Source organism: Pan paniscus, chromosome 13, assembly GCF_029289425.2.
Source record: "Pan paniscus chromosome 13, NHGRI_mPanPan1-v2.0_pri, whole genome shotgun sequence".
In the NCBI taxonomy this organism is placed as follows: Eukaryota; Metazoa; Chordata; class Mammalia; order Primates; family Hominidae; genus Pan; species Pan paniscus.
This window is the reverse complement of record NC_073262.2, coordinates 84,220,236-84,240,225: the sequence shown is the minus strand read 5'-3', so window position 1 is coordinate 84,240,225 and position 19,990 is coordinate 84,220,236. Positions and strand designations below refer to the sequence as shown.

The 19,990-nt window shown below is 36.5% G+C and overlaps 1 protein-coding gene across 4 annotated transcripts in view; it reads left to right on the top strand.

Moving 5' to 3' along the window:
* The window catches only part of CERKL (ceramide kinase like), a 121,585-nt gene that overhangs the window by 67,900 nt on the left and 33,695 nt on the right, over positions 1-19,990 (top strand). For all 4 annotated transcript variants that reach the window (XM_063595218.1, XM_034954603.3, XM_003823540.5 and 1 more), the window contains one exon: positions 16,423-16,554. In XM_063595218.1, the coding sequence (XP_063451288.1) occupies positions 16,423-16,554 (132 nt within the window). The remainder of the gene's footprint in view (positions 1-16,422; positions 16,555-19,990) is intronic.

Here is a 19,990-nt window from a genome sequence, read left to right as displayed (position 1 = left end):
CTTTCTTCCTAGAAAGAAAACATAGGTGTAAAGCTTCATGCCGTTGAATACTTCATGCCATTGGTCTGGCAATAATATTACTATTACGAAAGGTGGAAAAAGCTAACCCAAGTAACTTTTGAACACAGTACTTGAAATATATATACTTTCAGTCTAGGGGGCCAAAAAAAGAGCTGCGAATAAATACTGAACTCATTTCAGCAAGTTTACTTTTCTTAGTGGTTTGGCTGCCACTTTTCTGAAAGTAGTTTTTATACATCATACAATTGGGCAAATGGGCAGATGCCTTGTTGGGAGCCACAGTTCTTAATATGGTAGAAAGGATACACCAATAGAAATATTTATATTTAAGTCTGGCAATCATTTTTAAGATGTGAACTTGAACAGGCAACAAAAGCAAAAATAGGTACGTTGGATTACATCAAACCCAAAAGCTCTTCACAGCAAAGGAAACAGTCAATTGAGTGAAGAGACAACCTATGGAATGGGAGAAAATATTTCTAAGCCACACATCTGACAGAGGGTTAATATCCAAGATATATAAAGAACTGCAACAACTCAATAGCAAGAAAACAAATAACATGAATAAAAAATGAGCAAAGGATCTGAATAGACATTTCTCGAAAGAAGACATACCAATGGACAACATGAAAAAATGCTCAGCATCACTAACAATCAGGGAAATGCAAATTAAAACCACAGTGAGATATCGCCTCACACTTGTTAGAATGGCTGTTATCAGAAAGATAAAAGATAAGTATTGGTGGGGTGTGGAGAAAAAGGAACTCTAGCCCACTGTTAGTGACAGTGTAAATTAGTATAGCCATGATGGAAAGGAGAATGGAGGTTCCTCAAACAGTTTAAAGTAGAACTACCATATGATCCAGCAATTCCACTACTGGCAATATATCCAAAGGAAATGAAATCAGTATATTGAAGAGATCTGTATTTTAGTGATTATTGCAGCATTGTTCCCACTAGCCAAGATAAGGGATCAATCTAAGTATCTATCAATGGACAAGTGATAAAGAAAATATGGTGTGTATACACAATGGGATACCATTCAGCCTTTGAAGAGAAGGAAATCCTGTCATTTGCCACAACATGGTTGAACCTGGAGGACATTAGCTGAATGTAATAAGCCAGCCACCAAAAGAAAAATACCACATGATCTTTCTTATATGTGGAATTTTAAAAGTTGAACTCATGGAAATAGAATAGAATGGTAGTGACCAGGGGTATGCGATAGGCTGAGGAATCAAGGAGATGTTGGTCACAGGATACAGGATTTCAGTTAGATAGGAGGAAGAAGTTCAAGAGGTCTATTGTATACCATGGTGAGTATAGTTAATAATAAAGTATACTTGAAAATTGTTAAGAGTAGATTTTCTGTTCATACCACAAAATGATAAGTATGTGAGATAATGCGTATGTAAATTGGCTCAATTTAGCCATTTCACAATGTATATATATTTCAAAACATGATGTACATGATAAATATACAGTTTATTTTCAATTAAAAATTTTAAACTCTCTAATTGATCTTCAACATATAGTACACAAATCTTTTCACGACTCTTTATAATGGAACATATGTTCTTGGAATGCTAAAAATTATTTTTTTTGGAGGCCCTGCAAATAGCTAAAAATTTATCTTAAAAGCCACACCTGGCCGGGCGCGGTGGCTCACGCCTGTAATCCCAGCACTTTGGGAGGCCGAGGCGGGCGGATCACGAGGTCAGGAGATCGAGACCATCCTGGCTAACACGGTGAAACCCCGTCTCTACTAAAAATACAAAAAATTAGCCGGGCGTGGTAGCGGGCGCCTGTAGTCCCAGCTACTCGGGAGGCTGAGGCAGGAGAATGGCGTGAACCCGGGAGGCGGAGCTTGCAGTGAGCCGAGATCGCGCCACTGCACTCCAGCCTGGGCGACAGAGCGAGACTCCGTCTCAAAAAAAAAAAAAAAAAAAAAAAAAAAAAAAAAAAAAAAAAGCCACACCTAATTACTTACATATGATCCAGAAAGGATACTTTGAAAAAGCTTTTTAATTGATAAAATCATTAAGGTAAAACATATTCATAAAAGTATTCTCTAATAATTTTATAATTTTCTAGTTCATGAAGGATTAAATATACAACTATCTCATTTGAATTGGATTTTTTATGAGGTTAATTGTATTTAAATGCTAATTATTTTAACCAATTTTGTGGTTGACTTCTATGTAGAGTAGGGAAAAAGAATTTCCTACAGCCAGTTACGTGTATCTCTTTTTAGTCTGGATTTTTAATTAGGAAAAGTGATATAGTTAAATAGGTCTACTCTATAGCATCTTCTAAAATGAGTAAAAATTCATTATATCAGGATAAAAATGATAAAGATATATGGATGACACATTTGGCTGAATTTTTCTTCTTTCTTCGCTGTTCTCTTGCTCTCTATTTAAATAGTCTTAGCTCTTTTATCATTTAAATTCTGAAGTATTGAGGTGATTATTCCGGCAGCAGGTGATTCTGCTAATTACTGTTCAGTCAGTTTTAGCTATTAGAAACAGGGGTATGTTTACATTGCTGGGCTGCATGTAAATTTAGAAGTTACATGGCTTTGTTTTTACTTTGACTTACGGCATTAAAATTATTTTCATCTGTGTATGTAAAGATCTGCATCTATAAGCTTTTGTGGATAATAAGGTGAAATTGATGCATTTTAATATAAATTGCCAATATAAAATATCTCTAACTCAGACCTCTACTGGAAAGTTGTCAAATCTTATGTAGGAAAGGCTTTTACCATCACTGTTACACATTAACTGGGCATAGTTTAATATTAATAGCTCCTGAGACTTGTGGTTAACTGAGGTTTCTATTTCCTGTGTTTGGGTTTTATCTTTGCAACAACTTGGTTGCTTTTCTGTGTAAAATAGTGGTGAATATACACAAGAGTATGACAAGGTTCTGGGCTCTTAACTTTGATGAACACCATGCCATTTCCATCATGCTGCACTCAAAACAGCACAGATGTGAGTCTGGGAGTGGCGTCCCTGCCGCTCTCATGAGCCTTTGTTTGGAGAACACCCTGATTAACCCCCACCCTTCACGGTTCATTGACTCACTGATAGATCAAGTTTAAACTAGTATATATTAGCACATTTGTTACCAACAGAGGAACAGTTGGCCATTCTGTTTTACATTGCTGGTTCATCGCAAACTGGCGTGCTAAAAAGGTCTATACTCTAGAGTATGAATTGGGAAGTTACCAAAGGACTGAGAACCAAGTCAGTTGCATATTAATGTTGAATTATACCTATATTTTAATCTTGGATTGTCTACTTGGGGGATGCTTACACTGTTGTCAAGTTATGAATAAATGATAATTACCACTTTGAAATTCATCTTTTTTTTTTTCAAGGAGTTTAGGGGATTTAGGTGTCTCAATATAGCTTTCATATTAAACAGTTTGTCATAATTGGATGAGAGCAGAGCAAGGTCATGACTACCTGATGCCTTGTGTTGGAGCATTTTAAAAATGTTTTCCAGAGAGTTATTTGTACCTAATGACTTTATATAAGTCCTTACATTATACTTTATTTCTAGGTCACCTAAAAATGTTAATTGTTTAGTCAAGAGGGTTAGGATGTGTGTCTGTTTTCTCATGAAAGAAATTAAGCTGTTCCCTTTTTATCAATTTTCTTGCAATCTAAAGGCTTTTTTTCTTACCTTCCTAACCTAGTGACTAAGGTCGTCTTATTGTTACAGTTCCTTTCATGGGAGATAGGTTTACTGCATCATTTGGCAGTTTCAGAGGGTGAATTTTGTCTTGGCTTCATCTTTCCTTACTGGTTGTCATCCCCTGGGCCACCTGCTTTTTTGCATTTTCCTTTCTCTTGTGAGATGATGAAGCTCTGTGCCCCGATGGGGATGAGAGACAGCACTCTGAGTTCAAGCCTAGGATAAGGCAATGGGCTTGCTTTTCAAAACAAACTAGTCTCATACGGGCTGCTGCTTTCAGGTCCACTGTCTGATTTTTATTATCACTGATGATTTGTTCCTGGAAGGCAAACTGATTTAAGTTCTGAGCAAAAGGGTCGGTGTTTATTTTCAATGCTACTATTAATTTAGAGTTTTAATTTAGAAAAGATTTTTTACCAGTTCTCAAATATGATTTTTCTATTGACTTTAAGTTTGTAGATATAAGGAGTAGACATGAGATACAGACTGAATTGCTTTTTTGTTTTTAAAACTTGGCAGTAATAAGGGGTTGCTTGTTTTTTCATGCTAAATATTTTTTCTAAGGGATCTAGATACCTATCAGAAAACTTAACTTTGATAACTCTGGTTCTTTATTAAGTATTTTTGTCTTATTTTAGGAATTAATAGAAATAGTTGTAATTTTAGACTTCCTTTATAAAATACCAATTTAAAGAGAAGCTTTTTGCTTAAATGATTGTTTTGCAGTGTTGTGCTTTTGTTTTCTTTAATGCAGTTTAAATTGCAGCTTTATAATTTATTTTTTAATTTGGGGTTTTTAAAAGAATATTAGTTATTTATGTATATTTATTAGGCACCTACTGTGTGCCAGACACTATTCTAGGAACTAGTAAACATAGCAGAGAGCAGAATCATGAAGTTCTTGACCTCAAGGAGCTTAAATCCTAGTGGTAGAGGGGGAATTCAAAAAAATCAAATAAATGTATTTCTATTATGTCAAGTGATGGTATGTACTACCAGGCAATCAGATGAAAATATTTCCTCTTCTATACACAGTGGGCAAGGAAGGCTTCATTGACTGTGGAGTTTTAGAAGAAAGCTGAAAGTAATGGGGAAAGAGAGCCATATTGATATATGAAGGAAAACAGGGTCCAAGCAGAGGAAACGAAAAGTGCAAAGAATTGAGCAAGAAAGTCATGTTCAAGTGGAGTCAGCAGGGGAAAGAGTAGGTCACAAACGCGGCTGAGGGTGGGTCATGAAGGGCCTTACAAGCTTTGTATGAGTTTTTACTTTTATTCTGAAAAAAAAACAAAAAAACAAAAAAAAACGGGGAGCTATTTGGGGATTTTAATAGAAAAGTAACATAATTTCCTTTTAAAATGGATATGTGGCCACTAAGTGTAGAGAGTGGTGTATATGAGTGGATGGAATAATTGAAACAGGCAAGCAGGAGACAGGTTAAATGAAAAATGGATTAATCCAGGCAAAAGATGGTGACTTAAATTAAGCTGGGAGTGGGAGAGATGGTGAGACATGCTTAGATTTTGGATTCATTTTTCCAGATAGAACATGTCATTTACCAACATAGACATGGCAGATTTTTTTTTTCTTTTCTGAGATAAGGTCTTGCTTTGTTGTCCGGGCTGGAGTGCAATGGTGTGACCATAGCTCATGGAAGCCTCAGACTCTTGATATCAAGTGATCCTCCCACCTCAACCTCCCTAGTAGTCGAGATTACAGGCATATGCCACTGTATCCAGCCAATTTTTTTTTTCTGTAGAGACAGTATCTCTCTGTGTTGCCTAGGGTAGCCTTTAACTCCTGGCCTCAAGCATTCCTCCTACCTCAGCCTCTCAAAGTGCTGGGATGATAGGAGTGAGCCACCATGCCTGGCCAATATGGCGGTTATTAAGAGGATAAGTCAAAGATGACATGAATATTCTGTTATGAAAAGTGTCAAACATATAGAAAATATAAACAGTATTCCAATGGGCACCCATGTTTTTATCACCTTGATTCTACAGATCTTAAAATTTTTCTATATCTGCTTCAAACATTTTATTCTGCCAATGTGTTCTAAAGTAAATTGTTGATATTGTGATAGCAGTGTGTAGCTCTAAAAATAGATATTTTTCAGATAACCAAATATCATTAACCTGCCAAATCAATGAATGATAATTGCTTATTAACATTTAATACTTGGTCCATAGTCAAATTCTCCATATTTTCCATAATGTCTTTTATAGTTAACTTTTACCAACTAGTGTCTAATCAAGAATCATTCATTTAACTAATTACATTTAAACTATAACATTACAACATGTTTTTTCATATGTTTTATTCTCTCTGACATTGACTTATGGAAGAGACTAGATTATTTGTCCTACAGACATTTTATCATACATAAGAGTTACTAGGAGAGCTTTGATTACTAGTCCCCACTCTCAGAAATTTTGATTCAGTTGCTCTTTCCAGTGAGCTGCTGGTGATGCTGGGCTTTCATTCTGAAGACCATACTTTGAGCACTACTGCTGTACCACTATCCGATGGCTTCTTTGTGATATCGTTTAACTTGTTGTTCTGTTGCCTGTATTTCCTCTAAGCTGAATTTTCAATCTAAAGGCTTACTGAGATTCATGTTTGATACTTTGGGCAAGAATACTTCATAAGTTGTAGTGCTTAATGTTAGGTAGCACTTAATTCTGACTATTTCACTATTCATGAGGCTAAGCTAAGGAGGTGACAGCCTGATCCTTCTATTGTAATGTTTCATGTGAAACTACTAGATAATTTGTTGAGTAGGGGGGTGGGTAGGGAAGAGATATCTAGTTTTCAATAAATATTTCACCTAATGGTTTTAACACACATTGATCATCCTTGCCTGAACTAATTATTTAATTAGGGATGGCAAGATGGAGACTTTCTAATTCAATCTTTTTTTTTTTTTCTGAATTAATGGCCTTGTTTTTATTTTTAAATGGATGTTACTTCGCAACTGGGGTTATTTGATTACCCAGAAATATAGTGCATATTAAAAAGGTAGGATAAATGCTTAGTTAACTAATTAAGCAATTTTTAATTACTAGTTTTCACAGTAAGGCACTAAAGATTCTGACTTGAGCAAAGATAAAGTGGAAAAATAAAGTGGTCGTTTAGTGAGATGGGCAAGACTGTGGATAGATAGACTAGGTTTGGTGGGAAAGTCAGAATATCAGTTTTGAATATGTTAAGTTTGAGATGTCTATTAGAAACATATGTTGACGAGGCCAGGTGCAATGGCTCATGCCTGTAATCTCAGTACTTTGGGAGGCTGAGGTGGGCGGATCACCTGAAGTCAGGAGTTCAAGATGAGCCTGGCCAACATGTGAAACCCTGTGTTTACTAAAAATACAAAAATTAGCTGGGCTTGGTGGCATGCACCTGTAATCCCAGTAATCCCAGCTACTTGGGAGGCTGAGGCGGGAGAATCACTTGAACCCAGGGGGCGGAGGTTGGAGTGAGCCAAGATCCCGCCAGCCACTGCACTTCAGCCTGGGTGACAGAGCGAGACTCCATCTCAAAAAAAAACATATATATATATATATATATATATATGTGTGTATATATATATATGTGTGTATATATATGTATATATATGTGTGTATATATGTATATATATGTGTATATATATATGTCTACATATATATATGTTGACAATATTTCAGTTGAATAAAATAAAATATTCTAGCTATTTTAGGTAGAAAGGCATTTTATACCAATACTACTACTAAAGGGTAAGAAGATATGACTATAGTACATTAAATATACTGATGGCCTACAACTGTTGCTGTGTTGCTTTTTCCTCTTCACCACACATATGCAGCCTCATGAAACATTTTCCATGACCAGCACACTGAAGGAAATAAAAGGAACCTAGTTTAGAGATGGTTCTGCATGATACAACAAAAATGAGCTACTAAAGCATTACAATCCCACTCAAGAATATTCCCCCATCAAATAGTGGGGCTGGTATTTTAATCAGTTGATACTAATTGTCAAGGTGTGATGGCCAAGGGATTGATGTTTATCAGTGTATGGACAGTGGTTCAGAGTTTGGTGAATTAGTTGAGTTGAAAGAGAAAGATTGGTGAGAAAGATGTATGAGGTGGAAAGTATACTTTCACAGAATAAGAACAGAAAATGAGATTTATGTTTTTTTGTAAACGTTCAACAAAGAAAATTCATTCAGAGGAGGAAATAGGTAGGCAAGATGCCCTATTCTACAGATGTTAGTCGGCATCACTGCAAAGCAACCTCAGGGCTTATGCAGTGGACACTTAAAATAGCACTGGTGCAGGGATGGGAGAAATAAATGGATTTAATAAGCACTGCTGCTTACCAAGGTTGATTGAATTGCCACTATTGCCAAGTGTTCTACCTGAAAACAGATCAACCTTGAGCCCTGGATATGGCACCATGTCCCAGAGCAACCAGCCAGCCACCTGGTGGCAGGTTGATTGCATTGGATTTGCTCCATTATGGAAGGTCAGTGGTTTGTCACTGTTGCGATGAATGCTTACTGTACGTTTGGATTTGCATTCCCTGCCCACCATGTTTCTGTCAGCAATAACATCATGGCCTTATTAAAGCCTTATTCAATAATATGACATCCTATATAATATTGCTTTTGATCAGGAGACTCATTCACATCAAAATAAGTGAGGCAATTGGCTGACAACTACAGGATTCACTGGTCTTACCATGTTCCTGTTGTAGCATATTGTATTCTACCTGGAAGATGAAACCTTGTGACATTAAAGTAGTTTTTAGTTCCATAAACATAATACAGGGGTCTATGAATCAAGAAGTGGAGGTAGAAGTGTTGTCTTTTACTTCACATCTAATCACATGTTCAAAATATTTTTTCATCTTGCCTCTGCAACTTTGAACTTTGCTGATACACTGAGGTTTTAGTGTGAGGAAACAACACTTTCACATGGGAACATGATAGTCGTTCAATTGAACTGGACATTTAGAATAACCTGGCCACATTACTGAACTGTATAACTGAAACAACAAATGAAAAAAATGAAGATGCTACGCTGGCAAAGATGATTAATTTTGATTATTGGGAGAAATAGTATTGCTACTGTTACTCAGGAGGAAGACTATATGTCTAGAAACTAGGAGGAAACCTGGGTTGCCTCCTTGTAGCAGGGTAAAATGAATGAGTACCTTGTCTAAGAAAGGGAACATGACCAAACTGAACCCAGAAGACATAGGAAATCTAAACAGATCAATTAACACCAAAGAAATGGGCATTTTTTGGTACTTCTAAAAAAGTACCAGACTGATATTTTCACAGAGATGTTCGTTATACCCTTAAGGAACAGGAACAGAAAACTTCTATACTATTTAAACTATTTTAGAGGATAGAAAAGGAAAGAAAACTCCAGATTTTATTTATAGAACTTGCATGAAATTGATACCAAATTCTGACAATGCAAGTTCAAAAAGGAAAACTAGAGATCAGTGTTACTTATAAATGTCAAACAGCTCTTAATAGAATAGATGGATATGGTTATCAACATGATAAATATGTTTATCATATTTTAAAGCCTACATGGAGAAACATTTGAGGTTTTCTTATTCTAGAACTGACAGGAATGTCCTTTATTATGAGCACTATTAGTCAAATTTTTCTGGTGGAACTAATGTAAGTAGACTGCTGAAGAAAATGAATGGTATGAACATTGGAAAGGGGAAATTAAATGATTATTATTTACAGATAAAATAATTGTTAACCTGGAAAATCCAAGAGAATAAAGGGAAGGCCTACAATTAAGCAGTTAAGGAAAGGGCTAGGTATAGAAATCAATAGTTTTGATATATGCAGGCTATAGCCAGTTAGGAGATGAGTTAGGGGAAAAACACGTTGACAGCAGCAACAAAAAACTGATAAACCTAGAATTGTTCACCACTTATCTTAAAATGTTTAACATGGTACTGAGGGACACAGGAGATTATTTATGTGGAAAAACATACCATGTTTCTATACAGAAAGATTGAACATCACAAAAGTATTATTTGATCTTAAGATAATTTATATTTAATGCAATCTCAGTGAAATACCAGGAGAATGTTTTTAAGCTAGACAAACTTATTTCAAAGATCATATGTAAAAATAAGCAAAAATAGATGTGAAAAATTCTTTAAAGTAATGAGAGACCAGTCTTATTGACTATAAGTCATTATAAAACTATAATGTTTAAAAGATGGTACTGACATATGAATAGATCAGTGGATCTCAGATGGGCAGTTCAGAAAGAGATCCAAACACATACAAAAATTTAGTACCTCTAAAGGTGGCATTTAAAATCTGTGGGGAAAGATGGATTTTCCAGTGAATAATGTTGGGATAGGTAGATAGCCATCTGGAAAAAATGAAAGTCAAATCCCAACTTTTTACCTTTTATCAAAATGAACTTCAGATACAATTGAAAATATAAAATTGAGACCATAAAATTATTAGAAGAAAAATGCAGTTTTTAAGTCTCAAAAGGGGACTCTTAAATATGATACAAAGCCCAGAGGCCATAAAAGAGATGATTGATAAATTCAAATATAGGTCCGTGTAAGCAAAAACTTTCAGTATGGAGAAAACATAAGTTATTAAGGCAAATGACACACTAGGAAAAGCATTTGTAACTCATAACAAGCCTAGTTTTCTTACTGTGTAAAGTACTGCCATAATTGACAAAGAAAATATGAAGAATTGGCAAGTGACATACATAGAAAGTTCATGGAAAAAATAACTCTTAAACATTTACAAAATTTTACAACCTCTCATGAAAAGAGAAATGGAAATTGAAATTAGAGTCACATACAGTATTTCACTTTTCATTTGTCAAAGATCAAAAAGTTTGAACATACTGTGGGTTTATGTTTATAAGGATGTAAGAAAACAGGCAATCTAAATTCCTTGTAGGGTGTAAATTGGTAGTAATAAGAGAAAAATTTACTGAATACTTTGTGCCAGGTGCTTTTCTAAGCACTTTACATTTAATTATCTCAATTAACTTATCCAGAAAGTACCATTATTTCTGTATTACACGTGAGGAATTTGAAGAAAAGTTAGACAAGTAATTCAAAGTCACACAGTTAATAAATGACAGAGTGAAGATTTGAGACCATATCCTTTTACTCAAGTGTCCACTTTTGGTCGCAACTCTGCTGTTTCTATAGTGAGTGATTTAACACTATATGATAAAACCTTAAGAGTACATACTCTTTGATCCAGTGATTCTACTTCCAGAAGTTTGTCCATTTTGCATCAAATAGATGGAGAGTAGCATTCACTGCATTGTTATTTGCAGTAAAGGAAGATTTGAAACAACCTGAACATTTATCCTCAAGGACTCATCCATACAAAAGAATTGAAGTAAATTCATCCAGATGAATATGAGGCAGCTTTAGATAGAGTGAGATGGCATCCTATGTAGTGATATGGAGTCATCTTTAAAATACAGTAAAAGGAAAAAGCAAGATACAGAATAGCGTGTAGGGAAGCTGCTGTCTATGTGAAAAGCTGTAGAATATACGTGCATTTTTGTATATGCATAGAATATTCCTAGACAAGGCCAAACATGGTGGTTCACACCTGTAATCCTAGCACTTTGGGAGGCTGAGGCAGGTGATTCACTTGACTCGAAGTTCAGGATGAGCCTGGCCAACATGGCAAAACCCCATCTCTAGAAAAAATATAAAAATTAGCTGGGTCTGGTGGTGTATGCCTGTGGTCCCGGCTACTTGGGAGGCTGAGGCAAGAGGATTGCTTGAGCCTGGGAGGCAAAGGTTGTAGTGAGCCAAGATCATGCCACTGCACTCCAGCTTGGGTGACAGAGCAAGACACCATTCATCTCTCTCTCTCTTTTCTCTCTCTCTCTTTCTCTGTCTACACACACACACACACCCCACACACATATATATACACATATATGTGTGTGTGTATATATATATATACGTGTGTATATATATATGCGTGTATATAGATATATTTCTAGAAGGATTCTCAAAGTGATATCAGTGATTGTTGTGCAAGAAGGAAACTAGATATCAGTGAATGCGCTAAATAAGGTGATTTTGAATTCTGTAGCATGTGTATGATTTACCTATAGAGAAAGCAGTCGAGCATGGGTTTCTCAAATATAGAATGTTTGCAGTGAGGTCACTTGGTGAAAAGTATAGCCATGTCAGACAGATGTAGGTTCAGATTCCAGGACTTCCAGGACTGCTGAAAGGGAAAGGGGCTTTGGATCTCCTTCAGCTCCAGGCAGCATTGCTCCTTTCCCAGCTTTGACATTAGCTGGAGGGAAGACAAGTTCTTAGAGCTCTATGTGCTTGGGACAAGACCCCTTCCCCCTACTGCCTTACTCGCCAACCATAACTGCTGCAAACAATTCTTACCTCTTCCACCCCATGTCACTGCCTAAAACCCTTCATCACCTGGCCTCCCATGCCTCTAAGTCTCTGTACATCCCCTAGCCTGACACTGTCCCCAACCCTCCTTAACTCCAGACACCATTTTACTCTACCCTCTGGAATTGTCCATTATTAGCAAAATCTCCTTTATTTTCAACCTCCTTTCTAAATAATTTCCCCGACATTCTTGTTGTAATAGAGACCCAGCTTTCCCAGGAATGTATAGCTTTCCTTGCAGTCCTCTGAAGTGGTAACTGGTTTCTCTGCCATACATTTCATACCACTGGTCCTGGAGATATTGTCAATGTCTTAATGTCTTCCTTCCATCTCACTTAAATTTTGAGACCATAAATCCTTTTTCCTCTCTTAAAAGTTCTCAGTGTTGAAGCTCAATCCATTAGATACCTCTAGCTGGCACTACTAGTTGCAGTCCTGTGCAGACTACTGAGTCATTTTCTTTACTCTTTGTAGACTTAAACTCTATCTTACTCTCACTCTCTCTGACACTACTCCTGTTAAAATGTTATGTTTCTTTAGCTATTCTTTCAGTTTTTGGCTTCCTCTCCTTCAACGAGGATGATTTCTAGAATGTTGGTTCTCAAAATGTGGTCCCTTTGCAGACATCATCAGCACCTGGGTACCTGTTATAAATATGAATCCGCAGACCAGACCCCAGACTACTAAGCCCAAAATTCTGGGGGATGGAGCCCAGAATCTATGTTTTAAGAAGCACTTCAGGTAATTCTGATGAATATGCCAGTTCCTTAGATCTTGTTATTGTCATTACTGACAACTTTCTCTGAGACCACAATTTGAATCTACCAATTTTTCACTAGTACTCACCCATCTTAAGTCCTTACTTTCCCCTTACCAGCCAGACATTTGAATATTCCTTAACTCTTCTCTTTCACATACTATATCCAAAGAGTCAACAAATGCTGTCAGCTATACCTTCAACATACATGTAGAATCTAACTTTTAACCTCCACTGCAGTCACTCCAGTCCAAGCACAACCATTTCCCACCTGGAGTATTGCAACTGTTCTTGTTTGTTGGCCCTTGGCCCTACTTTATCTACTTTTCACAAAGCAGCCAGAGTGTTTCTTTCAACACCTAAGGTTATATGGCTTCATTGATTGAAATTCACCATGCTTCACCTCTTTCTCTACAAAAGCCAAAGTCCTTGTAAATGCCTGTAAGGCTCGAGGGTGATCTGACCTTCCCTGGCCAGGAAGTCACGCCCACCTTTCCTCTCCCTCTCTCCCACTACTAGTGATCTTCATTTTTGTCTTTAGAATGTATTTCATTACCACATGACATACTCTTGTTCCTTTCTGTCTTGTGCCATTAGAGTGGAAGCTTCACAAGGGCAGAGGCTTTTCTTGTTCACTGACAGAGCCTCAGTTTCTGGAACCCTGCCTTGTACTGAGCAGGCATGCAGTTATTTGTGAATAAATGAATGAATATAGGAAGATAAATAAAAGTTATTTTTCTGTGTGTGATAACACTGTCCTTATTGGGACTACCCCTGCTTGAGAAGTAAAGCAGGGCATTCCAATAAGTTTACCAGGTAAAGTAAACTTAATCAGGATATTTAATCTGACACTTGGCCTCTGGGCCTTAAGCAAGTTTCTTTTCCCGTCGTGTTTCGGTAAAAGTAAGCTGAGTCCTTCATGGTTAAAGGACAGCAACATTGTCCTGCATGATATTTTAAAAACCCAATCAAGAATCACACATTGCATTTAATTTTCATGCCTTTAGTCTCCATTAAAAGTGTGCCCTTTGTATTAATAATTAGAGTGATGAGGGACAGAGTTTAAATATATAAATATTTTGTCCCCAACTGACTGTCACTGGATGGCTTTGGCACCCATTGGTGATTCTTGCCTGAATCAGTAATTATTGTGATGACTGAAAATAGTGATTTTTCTCACTGTATAATTCTTCTATATTTATTAATTACCTTAATATTATCCTATAGAACAGAATGTTCCCTTCTCATCTTTTGTTTGTTTAGTGTCAGTATTACTCATGAAGTTGGGTGTTTAGAAATTCAATGTTGTATAATACTGTTATTATTCAATATTGTATTGTCTCAGTTTGAGTCTTTCATCTGTGTGCTTTCATGTAAATAGAATAAAGATCAGTAATAGAGGAACATAGAGTAAAGTGTGAGCAGAGAAGCCTTACTCTGAGACAAACTTCAGAGAGGTGAACTCTGTTGCTGATTAAGAAAGGCTTCACTGAGGAAGTGTTGTTTGAAGTGAGCTTTGAAAAGTCGTAAAATTTTGACAAAAGTGGGGATGGGGTGGAGCATAAAGGAAAAACTGCCTGAACAAAGGAAGGCCCGGCAGACTAGGAATTTGGCAATAATACAGTGGTTTTGGACCTTGATGAGGAAGTTGAAATGGAACATAAAAACCCTCTGCATTTAGCTCCATTTATTTGCTCAGGCAGCTCTCACTGCCTAAAATTTTCACCCCTGCTGTTTTGCTCAGGGGTGGGATGAGGGGTAATGAGGGAGGAAATTTTAGGGGGTGAAAACAGCACAAGCCAAAAACCCTGCTCAGATACTCCCTTCTCTTGAAGCCTTTTCCAGATCCCTAATAAGAATTAACCACCCTCTCTCACACACTCTGTTGTACTTTGTCCTTCTCTGTTAACCAGCCTCTGTGTTTTGTGCTGTCTGTCTTTGTGGATACATCTTCCTCCTTTAAAGCACGAATCATCTCTTAATCCCTTGGCCCTTCTTCCCAGTACTTAGCACAAGTGCTCAATACATGTTTCTTTAACACGTGTAACAGAGGAAGGCGAGGAGAGTGAGTGGGATTGGGAGCAGGAGGATTCTGAATGTCATTTTAAGGGGTTTGGGCTCGCTCTTCAGGCAGCAATGAGCCATAGCCGCCTTTGAAGTGTGCAGCACTGACCAGAGCTGTGATGCCAAAGGATGCAGTGGAAGGGGAGGACAGCCAGCATGCCTGGGCATGGTCCCCAAGTCAGAGGACATCAGTGGGAGAAGGGAGAAGGCATGGAAGCAAGTGGCTACCATCTTATGAATCTGAGCACTCATTCAAAGGTGGCAAGGAAAAAGGAAGGCATTGAGCACGGTTTTGAGGTTTCCGGCCTGGGTGATTGGAGGCTGATGCAGGCTTCTTACCAAAAAGGGCCCTAGGCAGTTTCACCAGGAATGTTTAAGGAGTTTATCATGACCCTATCTCTTCCTCGTCTAAAACTCTCCCTAAAATCAAAACAGTATGTCCTGTTGAAATACTTTATTGTATCAAATATAATGAGAAGTAAAATATTCTCTCTACTTGATGTATGAAACACTGACTTCTTGTAGTGGACAATTTTCACTTGTCTTTTTAGTAATGGTTTTTATTAAAAATAGATGTTAATAACTGCTTGTTTAATCTTTAAACATGGCCCTCTGAGAGCAGCTTACCGTAAAAGAAACGGTTGTCAGCTTTCTTTTTGCTCCTCAGTCCCTCCTGCCCCTTCCTAACAACAGAAAATTTGCTTTGCACCTGCTCCAACTGGGTTCGAAGAGATAAGCATCTTGCAAGCCCAGAAAATTGTAGTATCAAATCTCAGCCCCAACTGTGAGGCAGCACTATCATTGAATCCCTGCTGAGAGGCGTTGCTTTCCCAATTCCCAAAAGAGTTCTTTCTCCCCTGGCCCCTTTTCAGGCTTGAACTCTGACCGAAACCCTCTTTTTAACTCCCAGCATGCACTGCACTTGGTACTGACACTGACCCATCCCTGCTTCCTCTGTTCTGCACTGGACTCATCAGTAGGTCAGGCGTTGGTAGCCCTGGGGTCACTGGGGTGCCCAATTCCAATAATGAGCACATTTAGCTAAGGAGAGGAAATGTACCCTTCTATTTGTTACAGTCCATTGCTTTCTTTCCAGAAACAAATGCTAAAAGAACATTTGATATATTGTGGTTTGGTAAATACACATAGCACTGCCTAATATTCACAAAGTTGCCTCTTTTTTTTGCATCTTCCTTCATAAATTAAATATATTGTTCTAACTCATGATTTATTTTAAGAGGGATATACCTATTTCACAGCTAGGAAAATGTTTTCAAATAAAGTTATATTCAGAATACTCTTGCAAGAATGTCAAATAAAAATAGCAAATACTATTTAAATGCATATAACATTCTAACAGACTTGTGTGTCATTTTAAAGGGAAAGAAAAAAAATGATGACAAGGACTTTACAACTTTGTCTTTAAAATTTCTTCTTAGGCTTTCCAAACAGACCGAAGTCATTAAAAATACTCCTTAACCCCCAAAGTCACAAAAAAGAAGCTACCCAGGTTTATTATGAGAAGGTTGAACCTCTGTTGAAGCTTGCAGGAATAAAAACTGATGTAACAAGTAAGTAATTTTCAGAATATAATTTCACCATCTACAAAAACATACAAAAGCAAAATAATCTGAATTTGTCCTTAATGCAAACTTGGGAAACTACTTGTAATATCTATAGCATTTTTACGTCTTCATAACCTACTGCAGCCAGCTCGAGGGTTATAATTTAATTATTTTTGTTGTTATTTTTATTAGAATATTAATATTTTCTCTTTAGAACTTTTTCAGATATTTTTTCAGACTTAAACAATTGTTAGATATAATTACAAAGGAAGCTGTATACTTGTTTACATCTTCATGGAGATGTTTGCTACTTACACATTAATTTTGCAGTTAGGCAAGAAATTGATTTTTTGCTCACTTATATAGTTGATGTCTTTCCATGGAATTCTTCCTTGGGTTGTTTTCGTTCTGACTCTGACCCCTGCTGGTTAGGTCAAAACTAAGCACTGAACTGCTGGTTTTATTAATAGATGAATTTAGAGATGCTAGAAGCTTAAATTCGTTGTCTAAACTAAGAAATGTACTTAGGTTTGTGCCAAGGAAAATAGAAACTTGTTAATGCTAAACTTAATAGATGATTAGTAATATCCTTTTTGATTTTTTTAATTTGGTAGTCACATTTCTTTGTTTCTTTGAGACTTATTTTCGTATGGTGGGGAACTGAGTAGAAGAGTCGATGCTATGGAGAATCGCAACCTTCCTAGCTTTATTTCTATGTGGCTTCGCTAACAGTGGAAATTTGCAATAAATTTTAATTGATGAAAAGTATTATAAAATAAGCCTACTCAGGGGACAAGCCCAGAGTGCAATTGGAACTTCCTAGTCCCAGTTATAGATTCCTAGGGAAGGGATTCACAGTGATGTGGCTTTACTCAGCTGTAAACAAAGGAGATAAGTTTCAAGATGTTAATAATATCATTGAAACCTACACCTAGTGATTTGATGGATTGAAGTAGAAGAAAGTTCAAAAAAAAAAAAAAAAAAGCAAGGTTTGTAGGAAGGTCAGCCCCCATGAAATGTGCCTATAACTATAGAGGTTCGAGAGAAACTACCATGAAAAACTCAAGAGGAATTTTTGAATTAAAATAAAGTTATAGTGAAGAAGTTAACCTTTCATGTTTGTGACCTTCGGCTTATTTAGAGGTGATTTACAAGTAAAAGAGAAAATTCAGATTTATGTTTTCTTTCTACTGAAGATTTCCAAAGATTGGCTGAAGGAAAAGTTTGAGATTTGTATTAGGGTGAGACAATTAAAAGTTGAATAAACATATTGGCATACTCAATGACTATTTTGTTCATTGCTTTTACATGTGAATACTACAAAGCAGCTTAACATGGATATTGCTATATAGCATTCACTTCAGGAATCTCATTGTATGCTTGCTCTGTGTTCAACATTGTGCAGGATGCGAGATGAATAAGCTATCATACTTGGATGACTTTCTACATTATTAGAGATTCAAAAAAATGCTTAAAACCATTATAACTGGGGTATACATAAAAGAACTTTGATGTCTCAGAGGTGATATTTTGATCGGAAGATTCAAGAAAAGCATTTGAACTAGGCAGTTTTTAAGAGGCAGACAAAAAATGAGGGAAGGAAGTCAGGCTAACAGGCATGTACTGTAAAAGTTGGGAGGGGGCGGAGAGAGAGAGTGTGTGTATGTGAGAGAGTCCATGTGTGTTACACCCATACATCTGGAGAGTTTGTGCCATAACTTTGCTCTACTTTCCTCAGTTTTGACATTATCTGAAATCTTACTCTATCATCATAAAATAGCTGCCAGTGAATTTCATCCTTTCTTATTAATATCCAGTGGGATGGGGAGAGGTGTGCATATGTGTGCAAGAGAGACCCAACATGCTTTAATCCTGAAGATGAATTAAAATTTCCTTTTTTAAGTTTGGGCACAGATACTGTATTAGCACAGTCAATCTGGAATAATCATTTATTTAACCATCAAGACTCTTCCCAGGGGCTGAGGGCAGATCCCCTTTTCCTGATGACTGAAATGCCTCAGCTGAATCTGGATTCTGTTAGGAAGAAGAAAGGGCAAAATGACTTCTAGGAAGGCTCTCAACAATGTATACTACAGGAGGTATAATTCCAGGTTATGGATGGATCCTTAAGCTGCACTCAGCAGTTTACTCATCATGTATTGATCCACAGTTGGTGTAAATTTTTTTTTATCATAGTGTTGCAATCTGGTTTGGCAAAGATGACTCCACCAGCAGAATTAAAATTAAAAAGGAAGAGAGAAAAAGAGATTGGAGACAAGAAAACTGATATACAAGGCCTGAACTAAGGCAGAGGAAATCATCTAAATGTGCTTTCCTTCTTAATTGTATTGGAGACAAAACTATTATGTTCTAGGATTTTTTTCTCTAAATTTGTAAATATTACTAAGTACCATATTTAAACATAAAACAATAGAATATTCCGTAAAGCAAATTTAGAATTTACTTACATTTGTGCAGAATGGCTAATTATTAGCTGCCTAACACTCCTCCTACAGGCAAATTTATAAAATTACATCATTTGCTTATAAAACCATTTTAGTATGCAGATTGGCTCAATATTTATGAAAAATATTTCTTGAATAAACCTGTGAATATTTGAAAAGTTTTAGTCTTCCTGCCTATCTTACAGTGTTATTATTGTAGTTGAAATAATATATTTGAAACTTTGTATATTATACTACAGAAAGGTGGTCATAATACTGTTAGTTTCAGTTTCAAAAATTATGTCATAGTAAGATCGAATTCGTACTTTATTTGAAAGTATATGGAAGAGTAAAGCAGAAAGAGGACATATCTTCTGCATGTCCAGTGGGACATTGTTTTAATGTATCCTTGTGTGAATGGGTGAGTCCAAATGGAATTGGAATTACAAAATAAACCCTATATGATGAGTTAATTAGGAAATAGTGCTATATAAATACGAAGTATAATATGAAGAATTACAGCTAGATATATACACTATAAGGTACTGTAATTTTTTCATAAATTTATTTTAAAAATGGATCTTACCACATTAATAAAAACACACTTCTTTCATTTTGGGTTGTGCTGAAATCCTAACTACTTCTGAATATAGATCAGCATCTTTTGAAATATTTGTGCTAAAGTTGCATCCCCACTCTGCTACCACCACCAAGGTAGTATCTTATCTAATAGCATCAGAAAAACTTCTGGGAGAACCTGGAAAGAATTATTTTTTCCTAATTACCTATTCATACACAAATCAAAGAAGAGTATGAACGATAAGCCCATGCTGGCATATGATATCATTTCTCTTGCTTCTGAAACAAAGCAAGTTTTAGAGATTGTACCATTAAAGGTGTGACAGATATTTTGAGGATCAGAGATCCATAGGATAATTCATAGAACAATACAGTGAAAAAGTTAAGGCAGCAGAGAAATCAGACTGAAAAGAACTTTC